The 14,979-nt window shown below is 37.8% G+C and overlaps 1 protein-coding gene across 8 annotated transcripts in view; it reads left to right on the top strand.

Moving 5' to 3' along the window:
- CDIN1 (CDAN1 interacting nuclease 1) overlaps positions 1–14,979 on the top strand; it is a 215,803-nt gene that overhangs the window by 42,740 nt on the left and 158,084 nt on the right. For all 8 annotated transcript variants that reach the window (XM_053665438.1, XM_053665441.1, XM_037163127.2 and 5 more), the window contains exons 2-5: positions 4,228–4,273; positions 5,160–5,224; positions 11,491–11,551; positions 14,879–14,951. In XM_053665438.1, coding sequence (XP_053521413.1) covers positions 4,228–4,273; positions 5,160–5,224; positions 11,491–11,551; positions 14,879–14,951 — 245 coding nt within the window. The remainder of the gene's footprint in view (positions 1–4,227; positions 4,274–5,159; positions 5,225–11,490; positions 11,552–14,878; positions 14,952–14,979) is intronic.

The following is a 14,979-nucleotide window of genomic DNA, read 5'->3' on the forward strand; positions in this document are numbered from 1 at the left end:
CAACAGGAGCTTGAAAATTAAATACTGGTATTTATTTCTTTATGGTCATTTCCAGAGGCTGGGTACTCGAGAAGAGGAAGGAAATGAGATGTGCAGTATCACCTTCCTTAAGATTCTGCTTTGTTTACGTCTCTACCTGGGAGCAGGAGGACTTGCTCCTCATAGGAATGTTGCAACTAGGTGTGTGCTGAGCTCCGCCCGTAGTCTATGCTGTAACCATCTTACCCTCATTTTCTCTGAGATCCTTCAGGTTAACGGGTGTCTTAGCTGGATGGGACATGTTGAGTTAAATGCTCATCTACACGGCAGGGGTATCAAACTCATTTTCACTGGGGGCCACATCAGCTTCATGGTTGCCTTCAAAGGGCCGAATATAATTTTAGGACTGTATAAATGTAATTACCCCTTAACAGTTAAGTGAGAGCTTGGTGCTTCCGCCTGGTAGAAACAAGGCGGAGGGCTGTTTTCAGCCCACGGGCCTTGTTTGCCACCTGTGCTATATGGGGAACTGTTTTGTTTTTTTTTTTTTGCCTGTTTATACTTACATGGCATCCGCAGTGTCTTGAATGCCATATGAAATGAGGGTTAATAGTACCCTATCAGTGTTTAAAATCTCTATGGAAGAATTATACACACACCAATGTATGATCTCCAGTCACATCGATTTACTGGCACAGTGATAGAGGAACAATTTTAAGGAAGTCAAATATAGTAGCTGCCAGGTAAGAAGAGATTTAGGAAGTGTGAAAATGGGCAACCCCTTTCATGTCTGACATTACATCCCTCACACATACCATCATAACGGAGTGCCCTGTCTCAGAGCCCTCCCTCCAGCAGGTCTCCTCCTTACAAGGCACATAGAAACCTGTTCTTTTTTTTTTTGCTTGTTTTTTTTTTTAAGCATGTATTATCACTCAAAAGAAGTATGTATGGAGGCTGGTCACTTCAGTCTGTGGTCTCTTGAGCAGTTCAGCAGTGTCCTTCCTCAAGGACCTGGGCTCTTTGCATTTTCTGTCCTGCTGTCCTCAGTGTGTAGGCTTTGTCCTCATGCTTGTTTCTAGGGTGGCTGCTGTCCTGGACAGCCATCTGTCACACACCAGGCAAGGTTCCACAGCCATTCTGTGGGTCCTCCCAACTGCTCCTTTTTCAGACGTGGGGAGGAACTTAAGCTGGGGGTGGGTAGCATGGGAAAAAACACAGGGCTGATTTTTGAAGAGTTTTGAATAATGTATTGGGCATTTGTTCAAGTTAAGTGACTATTTTTGAATATGAAAATTTATATGCTATGTAATGGATATACAAAGTCTGTCCAGAAGGCACCCAGCCATGTAATATGAAAAATAGAGATATTTACTGATAAAGATGCAAGAAACATTGTATGTAAGATGATGACACCTCAGTCCCCTTCAAAGTAGGCACTGTGGGACCTCACACAGTTCTCCCAGTCACCGTCAGTTGCCCCATCATGTTTTCCTGAATCTCATGAATGGTCTGAAATCTCTTTCCTTTCAAAGGTGATTTTAATTTTGGGAAAAGCCAGAAGTTGCAGGACACCAAATCTAGGCTATAGCAGGGCTGAGTCACCTAGGTGATTTGATGTTTCTCAATAAAACTCTGTAATAACACAATGCATGAGTTGGACATGTCATGATAAAGCTGCCAATCACCAGTTGCTCACAGATATGACCTTCTGAATCATCCAAATAGTTTACACATAGGAATAATCAAGTTTAATGCAAAATTGGATGCAGATTCATTGCTCTTCTTGCTCAGTCATTTGCAATGGCCACAGTGCACATGCTCATTCAAGAGCACTACCACCACCACTGACTAGTACAGTGAAGTCGTCATTGTTCACGCATGTGCATTCCAGTCCACTGTCCTTGGCTGCCAGGTTACACTGATATTGTACAAACCATTCTTGTTATACCAACAATAGTTGGACTTTTTCTGGACAGACCTTATATGTTCCAATGCCAGTGCGATCTTAAAATACGTGAGATTTCAGGGTATGATTTACTTCACCACATCCCCCCAAAACATATGAGTACTTGACAGTGTTCTAACTTGAGGGAGAGTCATATATATATGTTGAAAGTTTCTTCTAAGTCCTTTCCACCACATTTAATTTTTTATTTTAATGTCATGGTTCCCCATACCCATGACCTTAGGGCACTGTAGATACTGAGTGAATACTGCTGGTTGATTGACAGTGGTAATCAAGGTTGACCTTTTCAGAATGAACACATTGGAAGAAGGGAGTAAATAATACACATTGGAGTCAGTGTCTTAGTTGCACTAAAAGTACTTTCTACTCCTTACATGTGAGGCTTGCTCAGAACCCGCTCCTATAAGCTTAGCACATAGAGGAACAGAAAATAGGCTGGCAAACTACCTCACAGAGGTCATTTAGTTCTCTGCATCTTTATCTCATCAGCCAAACCCAAAGCATTTTGTCCCTAGGTCTGTCTTTCTGTTGTCACCATGTCATTTTTTCATTTTAGGTCTAGCCAGGTTTTACTCCCAGCATAACCTGGAACCTCCTCTCCAGTCTTCTCAGCCACTGAGACACTGGGTTGCTCCCTTGGGTCTGTCTGTGCTTTTAGTTGAATTCTAAGCAGTTTAAAGACATTATCTCATCTGGGCATCTACAGTTACATTTCTTTTTTCTTCTCAATGAAGCTTCCTCCTCTTTATTCCCTGATTTGAGCATTATAAGCACATTTCTTTTTGTCATATTTTTAACATATTGAGACTAACATTTTATCTACCATTAAAGGTTAACATGAATATATTTTGCTTTAGAATGAGGAAGAGTAAACTTATTGCATCAAATATCTAATGTATTGGCTTATTCAGTGGTTTGCCAATATTTGGGTTGAATTTTGTCATTTTTTTAGAAGATGGGTCTCCGCAATCCTAAAAGGCTATATGATTCGCTTGTGAGACTCAGGCAAGCCAAGCATAATAAGATTTTATATACATATTGGCTCTTTCAAAGGTGGTTTTTATTTTTAAAGGGAAATTTAAAAAAATGGACTGTAGTGAATTTGTAATTGTATTCACTAATTTCTCAGTACTTTTGAGTTTTTGAAACCATTTTTTGGTAATTACCGTTTTTCCTTAGTAAACATTTATGTGTTTTTTTTTTACTTACTTTTTGTAATCTGATAAGAGTAGAAAGGGGTTAGAAGCCAAATCTGTAGTGGAATGAAGAAAATGACAAAATTGAAACAGTGAATAAAGAAATATATTGTCATTGTTTTTATTGTACACTCCCCAAATTACTGTGAAGATCTTGAGAGGTTTCATTCTTGAATAGAAAATAAATAATTATTCACAGTGCTTTGGTGTACTTTAAGAGTCAAACTGTTAATACTGTTAATTTGTTCAGATAGCAGTTTGTGGGAAAATATATCAGAGATAATTGTTTTTCAGATACAATCAGGTGGATACATCTACAGAAGGTGATCAAAGAGAGTAGCAATAGGGCATTGATTGTTTTTTAGAGATAAAAATATTCTGATTCATTTTTAAACGTTAACAATTGTGAGAGAAAAAGTCCCACCTGGGAAGAAGGTTTTCCAGGTTGCTTTGCTGGCAGGTGTGGGATATTGTGTGGCGTCCTCGCTGAAGAAGCAGTTTTTCGGAAATGATGCACCTCGAGGACCTCAACTTCCTGCGGTGAAAGCTGCTATTTTAAAGCACAGCAGTGCCAGTGTGGATGTTCCAGTGGCCTCGGTGCTGCTTTCAGTGAGGACCAAAGTCCCCCCTGACTCTGAGACAGTCTCAGAAGAGGATACCTGTCTGCTAACAAAACAAGTTCCGGAATGTTTCCAACAAATGCACTGCACCTTCCCTGTTGTTTGTGGGACTTAACTCTCATTTATTAATGGAATAAACCTTACCTGGTTTTGGTCCCTTTTAACAACATCACTGCATGCTACAGATGTGATTTACAGTCATTGTAAAGATTTTTAAAACATCCAAATCATAGGACACTTGGCTCTGAGACCATCCCCATTTTCCCCTTTCCCTTTTTCTCTCTCCTTGACCTAGCAGCAGGAAGCCTTTGTCTGAGGTGTTCATCTGGAACAACTTTTCCACACTTGTTTTCATGTTCTGTTAGATTACAGGGCAGCAGGCCTACCTTTGAAGCTCCTTTCTCTTTTGTTTCTTTGCCGTGCACTCCAGTAATTAACTTTGTCCTTCTTTTATTTGTTCCAGTCAATCGCAGGCCACTCTGCTGAGCATCTTCTCCCAGGAGTACCAGGTTAGAAGTTTTCTCCTTTGTGAGGGTTGACAGGTGCCTAATTGAATGATGAATGTCCCTTTATTTCTTTGTAATTGAACTGCCAGCTCTCTGATTGGGTTGGAGGATGTTCTCCTTTCCACATCAAGCACCGCCTGCGTCTCAGTGGAGGCCTGCCAAGCCTACCCATCCATCTGTCTAATAACATCTAGCCTTTGCTTATTTGGTGGACCTGTAATAAATTATGCTAAACCATTATTATTCTGACAATAATAATTTCCCTGTGTTGCGTGGTTCCATGTGCTAAATGTTTGCTGACTTGCACTGTCAGTGCCGCTTTCCATTGCTGACAGAGATGATGATAAATGACCATTGCTGGAGTGGCAGAAGGCAAGAGAGGCAGAAAATGGAGTCATTTATCATGAGATGACAGATGTCAGTCAAGTGGCAAGTCTCGATGGAATTACTTTTTGTAGTTTTCAAATAAGTTGTTTTTAAGCAATGTTCGTCCTGGTTAAAAATGGCAATTGGATTGTAAAACTAGAGTGCAGAGGACTCAGATAGAATTGAATTGAAGGAAAATTAATACAAAGGTTTTCAGGGAACAAGTTTTTCTTTGCCCTCTGCAACCCTAAGCAAACTTATTTAGATTCAATTGCTCTGACCCTGTTGGCTTTTACATACATACTGTACCTTGTGGTGCAGTCTGAAGACATCCCTGCCAAGCAGTGGAGATTAAAATGCGTAGGTTCATGGACTAGAAGGGAAAAGATCTACCACCACCCAAATCCCCAAACTGTTGTTCAGTTTGCCCCGAGTGTGAGACGTGGGGATGAAGAAATATGTCGTTTTTGTTCTTGAACCTCATCTGTGACACAACATAAAGATCTTTTCTGTTTTGTTTCAGAAACATATTAAAAGAACACATGCCAAACATCATACTTCAGAAGCGATTGAAAGTTATTACCAGAGGTATGACCTGCCTGCCCCACTAGAGGGTATCATAGTACCTATTAATTGTAATCATAATTATGAATAAATTAGGTTACTAAATGAATTTTCTATATAATACTCAAAAGCATTTTATTTTAAGCCTGTTATTTAAGACGCTGCATTTATTTTTGAGTGATTTCTCCAATGCTGTGCCTTGCAGATTTAAAGAATAAAGTGAGACTGCCTTGATTCAGTGTGTGTGTGCACAGTCGGTGCAATGTTAGGAAATCTCCATCCGCTGCTGCAAACTTTCATAAGTGCATGTCTTGTGTAGATCCATAGGTTCCTGTGTACATATACCTATGTGTATAAGTTCTCAAACCAATTATCATTATTTCTTTAGATCAGCAAGTTGAAAAATATATTAGAAAATAAAAATGAATTTTGGTGCAGTCATGTTTTTCATCAAAGGTAATGGGTCAGCCATTACAGGGGGGAAAAAGACATATAGCGAGTAAGGGCATGGAGATATATAATAATGTACAACTGTCATAAAATAGAAGTTTTTTATTTTAAAAAGAAAATCTTGGGAATTAAATTAACATAATAGTGTACATAGGATATTTAATTCCAGCCTAATTTATTATAAATAGTTTTCAAACTCAGTTCTAAAACAAACAGAATATTTTAAAAACGATTTTTAAAAAATGTTCTTCTCTTTGTAATATGACTTATTTATAATGGTAGGTAGTAATGATTTCCATGAGAAATTATTGGCTTCTTAAATATTTCAAGGGCATATTGGAAAGGAAGATTATTTGAGTATATGCTCTTAAATTATTACATGTAAGACTGACAGATCAACCTTTCCATGGTGAGAGTAACACCACTAATTTTAGATGAATTTTTATCCATGAAAACTTTATGAATGAAATTACTGTACAGTTAAAATACTGGTGTCATGCTTTTATAAGGTCATTTTTTAAGAATTGAGAAATTATTGAAGTTCTCTTTTTAAAAAAATTATACATTATTCTGTATATGCTAAAAGATACATTCAGTTTTCACTCATAGTGTCTGTTAAAGAAAGAAAGGTGAACACACACACACAACTTTTGTGGCTAGGAGAATTTCTCTCTAAACAAGTCTTTTTAAAGTGTGAATTGATTTACTCAAAAGTCATAACCTCCTTAATGAAATCAACATGTAAAATAAAGTCATCACCCAAATCGTACACATAGGATAAGAATGGCTTGTGAACTTCTATGAAGCCAACAACTGTTTTGGCATTCAGGCCCTCCAAAGAAAAACTGAGAAGTTATTTACATGTCAGAAATATATCCTTGCTTGTAAACTTATAGTTGTAGGCCTTCGTTGAAAAGTATGGTTCTATGTCCAGATCTGAAAGCCTTGTTAACCTAAGGGAAGGGAGATGGGGCAGTCACTAGGACTTTGGAGACCCACCAGGAGGCCAGGGGTCTGCTCTGACAACCATTTTTCTCATGGTGTGAAGGTGCTTAAGTAGATGATTTCCAAGATCTCTAAAAGCTGCTTTTTAAAACCTTGGTTTCATGAAGAAGCTCATTTAATATTAAATTATGAACATACTTTATTATATTATCTGTGTAGGTTAGGCCAGAAATAAAAATCTTTCCTTTTTGTATGGTTACTAAATGATGATCAGTTGAGTGAGTAATAATGAGAACACATTTGTATCCCTTTACATTTATTTAAATGTGAGAGTCTCAGTTGTTTCAAGGAGACTTGAACCCTGAAACAAAACTGTGAAGTTAGGCTGTAATGGACAGACTAATGGGAAAGCAGTCTGACTAGCTTCCCACTTTGCCACGCTCCCCGACTTCCTGCCCTGCGCTTTGTGCTCAGAGACAGGCCGTGTTGTTGCCTTTCAGACGGACTGACTTTGCAGGCCTCTTAGTACAGATTGTGCAGATTCTGTGTCCTTGTATTCTCTAAGGTGCATTGGCCTTGAAATAGATTTTTTTGTTTTCCAGCTCATTAGAATTAGGGAAAATTGTATTATCTCAAAACATAGTTTAGCAACTTGACAATGTTAACAATTACTTTATTATTTTTTTTGTTTTTATAAAAGCAATACTAACCTATTGTGAAAATGAAGCACATTTGTGATGATTAAAACAAGGAATGAATGATAGCTCATAACGGTGGTGCCCAGTGATGAGCGCTGCAGTATTTTTCATTCTACACTTTTCTCAATCCATTTTTGTACTGATGAGGTCATACTATATATGCAACTGTGAATCCTGAATTTTATCCTTGGAAAAGTGTATATGACATACTGCCACTTTGTAGAAAGCTTTGGTAAGCATTTATTGATTGCATTACTTCATCATATGAAAGTATAATTTACTGAATTATTCTTCTGTGGAACATACATGTTTTCAATGCTCTGATATTTTAAAAACCATGATAAACATTTTGATATATAAGTCTTTACCTTTTTGATTGGTTTCTTAATATTTCTGTATCTATAGTTATTGGAGCAAACAATGAGCATTTAAAGATTTTATTATATATTGCCAAATGACTATTTAGAAAGCTTGTGATGGTTTCCTAGTAGCAATTTTAGAGAATTCCCAAGTCTCTCTGCATTGTTGATAGCATTGAGATGATTTCTATTCAGAATTTGCAGTCTGTATTTAAAAGCATATAATCCATAGTGTGATTCCATAATGGGTATCTGAAACTTCACAGTATCAAAATATCATAGAAAATGTTTTCTCAAACTTTTGAATTATTAAGGAAGTTCCTCTATTTCTCCATGTTGTGTATGTATAGTCACGGCTTGAATGTTTATTTTGAAAATAATGCCCCTGTATTGATGGCATTTTATTTCCAAATGAGAAACATACTTGATAAAATGTGTTCACACACACAGACACACTCACAAATTGCTCAGATTTGCATGTCCCCATCAACAGTGACGTTCGGAAGTACTGTCTCACATTCTCTCCTCCCCCAGCACACACTGTGTGCAGGCCAGCTTCATCAGTTTGCATTTCATTCAATGGGTCATTTTTCTAAGTTTCAGCATTATACTTGTCATGAAAATTTTAAAGACCAAGTAACCTTGCGTTATATTTTAAATCAGTACATAGTATTTTAATCTTAGATGCTAATATATCTTACACACTCAAAAAAAAAACCCCATAAAATGGACCTTCTCTGAAAAAAGGATGTTTTTACCCACAAGACATACATTTGAGAGTCCCCCTGTGGCAAAACTAGAGGGCGACATATATCTCCTGTGCAAAGTAGTTTTTATTTGCAAATAGACATTAGGAAGAGAGCCCAGTCACCTGAACGCAGTGTTCAGGATCACATCCAGATGTCCCAGTTGTGGTTTAGACCTTTGCTAAGGATCTGTTAGGTGAGGTTCAGCATTCATCTGTGTAGCCCTACCACAAGCAGCTCCAAGTTGAGTTGGAGAGAGAAAGAAACCATGTGAAAAGTCTGTGCTGTAAGTTTACATAGGATGCTTTGAGGATGCAGAGAAGGATAAGATTGGGAACATCTGATTGTGTCCTTATTGGATATTTTCTGTAATTAGCATGCGTCTCTGATTGCATATCTAAACATGTGAAAGAACTGTCACTCTATGTGGGGGACAATTCAAGTTCTCTGAAAGGACAATTACAACTTCAAATTGATTTTAACTTCTTTCCCCTAGCACTTCTGAAAGGTTATAGGATATAGTTGGGAAGCAGACTGGGGAACAAGTACATTCAGAAGCAGGTCTACCATTTTCAACATATGAAAGCACCTCAGTTGATTTTGGTTGATGAGGATTCCATTTCAGAACTTCTCCGCTTGCCAGATAAGAGAGCCCAGATGGGTCTCATCAGTACCCTGGGGTTTGGTTTTTGTATGTGGCCAACTGGGAAGCTTTAGCACTTTCTCCGTTGGGAATTTCTACTTATGAACATGCTTTGATATTATATAGACTGTACAGACAGAGTGAGTTATTATTGTTGTTTGACCATCTCCTGTTACTTAAACTTAATAGAAACATTCCATTGATCATTTCCAGGATAATGATTGATGAGGGGTTTACATGAAACCATCCCATTTGGACTCAACAACAATGCTGTAGTTAGAGGCAGTGCTCTGGGGTCCAGCTACTCTCTTCTTATTTCTAACAGCTGTCACAAGCTTGGCTCTGGTCAGACTAGAGCCTTTCCTGGTCCTTGGACACTCAGGCACATTCCCGACATCTGCACATACTGCTATCTCACTTGGCTTGCCCTTCCTACATGGCTTGCCACTGTCCCTCTTGCAGGGCAGTACTCAGTGTCACTTCCTTAGAGATGGGCTTCCTGACCAACCCATACAAGTTTGCATTTTATTGTAGTGTTTATCATTATATTATGTATTTATTTCTCTGTCTTTTCACTGTCTGTTTCTCCACTATAATACAACCTCTGTGATGGCAGGAGCCATGGAAGTTCATGGGGCTGTTGCTTTAGAACCTGGAATAAGGCCTGGCTCATAGTTAGTGCTCAAAAGTATTCACGGAATAAATGAATGTTGAGTAGAAAGTTGCAAAGTCACTCTAATGTCAGTATAGGCCTTGCAACTCTGACCCAGAATCTGAACCCCTAATGAATGTGTACTCTGGGTGGTTACAGACACACGAGGAGCTGGTCTGACTTGACCGAGCTGATTGGTTGTTCCTGCAGCAGGTCTATCAGTGCAGTGGGAATGCTGTGAGTTTATGGGAGGTTCCTACCAGACCTCTTTCCCAGGGACCTTTCTCTAAATCACGCTTGCCATTTTTTCTCCTCCTTGCTTCTGAAAGTACTTATTTCCCAGTTAGAGTCCCAAACAATTAATTCAAGAAAGGCCCCAATATATGGAAAATGGACTTGTTAGAATTACTTTGAAGTTACAATGATCCTGAGACTCTCTCTACCTGGAGTAGTATGCTTTTATTTCACTTAGTTTATACAAAAATTGTACATCTTTACAAGCATGTTTGTGAAATAATATAATTTAATATCTGCTTCTGGTGTCTTTTTGTAAGACCTCATCCAACTTTGATTTTTAGTATCAAACAAATATTGTTAATTTATTCACTTAAACAGTATACTGTAGTGATGTTTATATTTAATTGTATTTTCTTGCCCACTATGGCTTTAAAATTATTTAATTTATTAAAAATATATATGAATAATATCATTTATTAAAGAAAAACCTATATGTGTGTAATATAATCACCTATTATAAGCCTAGAACTGTGCTAGGCTTAATAAATTGAATAAAATACAATTCTTCTACTTTCATGGGGCTTTCAGCCTTATAGTGAGGGATGGGTTGAAGTAGCCAGGTAACCAGGCAGGTACAATATGCTGCGTTAAATGATGGGGAGGTGTACAGGGTGCTCTCTGGTTGTCCATGAGGGACACTAAACTAACTTACTTCTGGTTCATGGTAGATTGAAGTGGGGGCCGGGTAAGCAGAACCATGAGTCCCCCAGGTGAAGGCTGGGGAGGGGCCTGGCCCTGGAAATGCGGCTGGCCTAATAGAATAGGTGGCAGCCGGTTTTTGAAGAACCTCACAACTGCTTGTTAAGTGGTTACAATTTAATTTTGAGATTTAATGTGGGGCCTGTGAAGTGTTTTAAAGAGGAGGATTCATTCAAATTTTTGTTTTAAAAAAAAGCCACTTTGTCTTTTATGTGTGGGATAGATTTGGGGAATTTTTTCCTTTTTTTCTTTTTAGTGGAATTAGAGGATGAGGAGGGCTGGAGGTTATGACAGAAATGCAGAGCAGATAAGGTGATGTCTTTTGTTGCCTCGTAAAGGTGTCCTGACCCACTGATGACAAGTCTGTTCCATTTTTCCCTGAATAAGGTGTCAGCCAGTCCTGTGGAACAAAAGTAAACAAAAAGGCCGTATGGGTTCCCAGACGCTTTTTTCAAGGGAACTTACTTCCTGTCCATGAGATGGCTGTGGTATGGATGAAGCCGGGTTGTTGGGGATAGTTCTTTTCAAAATCACCTGTGTCCCCTTTGCATGTTGGGAAGTGAAAGCAGGGGAGACCAGTGTGTTCACACCTCCTGCCCCCAACTTCTGTGAGTATCCAGTGGTTTGGAGGTAAGTTGTTTTGCTGCCCCTTCCCCGTGGAAGCCTTCCTGTGACAGCAGCATCCTGTAGAGTCGAGCACGGCGTTTGCCCAGGAGAAACGTGTCCACACAGGGGATGCCGACAAGTCTGTGCCGGCCTTTTCTTGCCACTGCATTACCACCTGGCTGTGTCTTTATCTAGGTACCTGAGTGGAGTGGCGGGAAACGGAGCGGCCCCAGTGCTCCTGGAGCTGGCCAATGAGGTAATGTTATTGTTATTATTATTTTTATACCTGCCTAAAACCTAAGGGTCCTATCTAAAGTAGCTTTGCTCAGAATTATAATTAACCCTTGGGAAAAAAAAGATTTTGAGGTACACTATACATTTAAATTGCCCCCAGTCTGTTTGTACTTTCAATAATTGGATAAAGAACTTCCTATGTTAATAAATCAGTTAATATAATTAGTCTGCTTCTTTTGAGGCAAATGTGTAAACAACTTCTTGATTTCTTACTTTGTGGGAAATTTTAACCAAACAGCTCAGGACATGCTCTTCTTTGGTGGTGTTGTCTTAATTTGCTGTGAGAAACACCTGTGTCAAGTAAAGAGCTGTGTGCCAAGAAAATCTTTGCTAACTATTATAACAATGAGGAGAGAAATTGTATGCTTAAAGATGTAACATTTACTTGATTCATTTTTTTGTTAGCAAACATTCATTATAATAAAAGATATGTGCCTTATACAAAAGTCTCTTTATATGAAGAAGCATACTGTTCCTATTAGCAGCAAGTACAAAGTGATATATTGAACTTATTTGTTAACTCTGATCTGCTTCTGTTTAGGGAAACGAATAATAGTCTTACAGTTGAAAAAGGAAGCCCTAAAGATTTCCCATGAATGAAGAAGCTGTAAAAAGTTCATAATAGTTGCAGAGAGCATACTGAAAAAATAAAATATTTAATTCGTAAACTTTAAAATATTTATCCACTGTAATAAGAGCAATACAATATTTAGTCTGACTTGGAACTGCTTATGCAAACCTCATAGGGATAGAATGAAATGTACACTGTTTTCATGTTGCATTATAATGGAAAACATAGAAGCAAGGCAGAAAATGTGTGTTTGCATTAAAGATGACTCGGTACTGTGAGCATTAAGTGTTGCAGTAGCAGCAAGTTCTACATGTTACATTAGCAAGGAAGGATGGCTTCTCTCACAGCTTCTGTCTGCTGTACACACTGCAGTCAGCAAGTGAGCAATTACCTATCAGTTACTGGAAGGCTTTAATAGTCCAGGCAATGTCTATACCATCTGATAGGATACTTAACACATTGGATGCATTTCTCTTCTCCTAGCAAAACTTGTATTTTATTCCTTTTTTTTCTATTTCTAGAGCAAAGTGGCTTTTAAGTGTCTTCAGAATTGTTTGTTGCGAGTCAGTTCTGTTAAGCAATGGAAGGTATTTCACAACTAATATTCAGAGATTGTCTTTATGGAAAGGAAGAGTGAGCTAGCAGCTTCTAGGTGCAGCATCTAGGAAGAATGTGATGCAAACGTGGTGCTCATTTTTGCAGATGATATAGGTGGATCAAGCTTTATATAGTTGCAGTTTATATTCATTTGAATTGTTAATGGGTATTTCCGATGAGCTTAGCTTATTTAGCTGACCTCAATGTCCATCTTCCAGTAGTATGGAAAATTTTAACCCACTAACACATTTTTCCATGTCAATAAACCTGTTATTTACTGTGAATATATAGCAATATTGAACCAAATAAGTATTTATTTAAAGATTTTCCCTCTTTTTTGGCTGCAGATTAGTAAAGGGATAACTGTGCTCTGAGGGATTGCTAACCCATTAGGGAAATTTGGGAATGACTAGTGTCCATCCGACTGTGGCTTCTAAACAACCAAGCTGCCATTTTTATATGATAGTTAACACTTCAATGACATATGCTTGCATCTGGTGACAACCGATGTGCCGGTAATGCTTTATGAATCAGTACGCATGTAATCAGTGGAAAGTGTAAAAATTGGGGGGAGTGTGTAACATCGGCAGGTCAGTGTGCAGCAGCTCTCGAACAGCAACACTGCTGTTGTTGATGTGGGAGTGGGGACTGCATGTGGTCATCGGTGATTTTACAAATGTCTCGATGCCAGTTTTTCTATTCCAAGGCTAAAATGAACATTTTAGGAGATCTCGCTTTGTTAGTAATAATAAGATCAGTCATTCTGTTCTCTGCACACAAATATTTTCAAGTGAGATTTGAAGCACTATGAATTTTACTTACATGCTAAATTCTGACATGAAGCATGATGGCCCTATTTCAGAAAAAGATGGACACATGATTAATATGAAAATTAGGGAGATGCAAGTACCTGAACTAATAAGGTAGTCCTTATTCAGGCTGGACTACCTTCAGTAATTTCACCATTTTTCATGTGTCAGCTCTGATGTGGGTTACTAGGAATAAGCAGCTTCGTGGAAAGCATTTCTTTCTACTTGGGGAATTTAAGGGCATCCAAGTACATACATATTTGAAAAAAACTGTTCATACAAATGAAGCCAGGCTTTTTGTGTAGTTACTAAATCAAGAAAAAATTTTGGTGTGAATGTGGGACTTGAAAACCTGTCAAGAAAAATTCATGGTGATACTGTATGAGGAGCATTTGCTGTCTTGTACATAAGATAAAAAGACTTGTTTTAGGGGAGCATCATTGTTCTTGAAAAATACACACCAGTTTTCTTGTGAAATTAAATCAATGGTTAATAAAAGATCTGAGAATCAAAAAGAAGTAAATCCATTTCCAAAAAAGTAGATGCATTTTTAGTTAATTCAAATGACTTCCGGACTGTGTGTTCCCTGTTTTCTGTTTGATCTTTTATGTATATAGAAATGTTACCTCCCTGGGTTCTGTATTAACTAAATTGATTAAGTAACATGCTTGATAAGCCTAAGGACAATGATCTCATAGTACAGATACTATTATTGTTGATTTGATCATTACTATTTAGGCAGTACAGCTATTTCTCTTCCATTAAACAAGATTTTATACACAGAGAACTTATACCAAAATTTCAGTGAAGTCTTTAAAGATAAAATAAGTTCAAATCAGTAAATTCATATTTTTAATGCCTAAGGATAGAATTCAGTTTCTGAAAACAGTTGCTAGCAAAAGGGGGTTTAGTTGAAATTATGTTCAAAATCATAGAAATATAGAGAGTTGGGAAGGAAGAAGAATGGCTGGAATAGAAATAATACTGGCCTACCAATGAAAGAAATTGAGGAGAGGTCAGAAAAGCCTATTTTACTGTTTCAGGTGAATACTATTTCCAGGTTGTTCCATCATCCTTTTTGCTTCAATATTACATTTAATAAATTTGACCCATTTTTTTCTTTTCAACAGCACAGATCAGACTTGTTATAATTTTATTATGATGGAAACCACCAGGAGTAGGAAAGATTTTAATGAATGATGCTTGCTATGGTTGATTAAAATTGACTTAATCTTCCGTGTTGACAAAATATTGGACTATCAACTGCTTGCAGAACTTGACAGTTTTAATTTTCTATTTCTGTGTTGTAAAGGTGGACTACGCACCCTCATTAATGGCTCGGATTATATTGGAGAGGTTTCTACAGGAACATGAGGAAACTCCACGTGAGTTACCTTTTTTCCTTTTTTTAAA

Source organism: Artibeus jamaicensis, unplaced genomic scaffold (genome assembly GCF_021234435.1).
Source record: "Artibeus jamaicensis isolate MK-2021 breed Jamaican fruit bat unplaced genomic scaffold, CSHL_Jam_final contig_1132, whole genome shotgun sequence".
Lineage (NCBI taxonomy): Eukaryota > Metazoa > Chordata > Mammalia > Chiroptera > Phyllostomidae > Artibeus > Artibeus jamaicensis.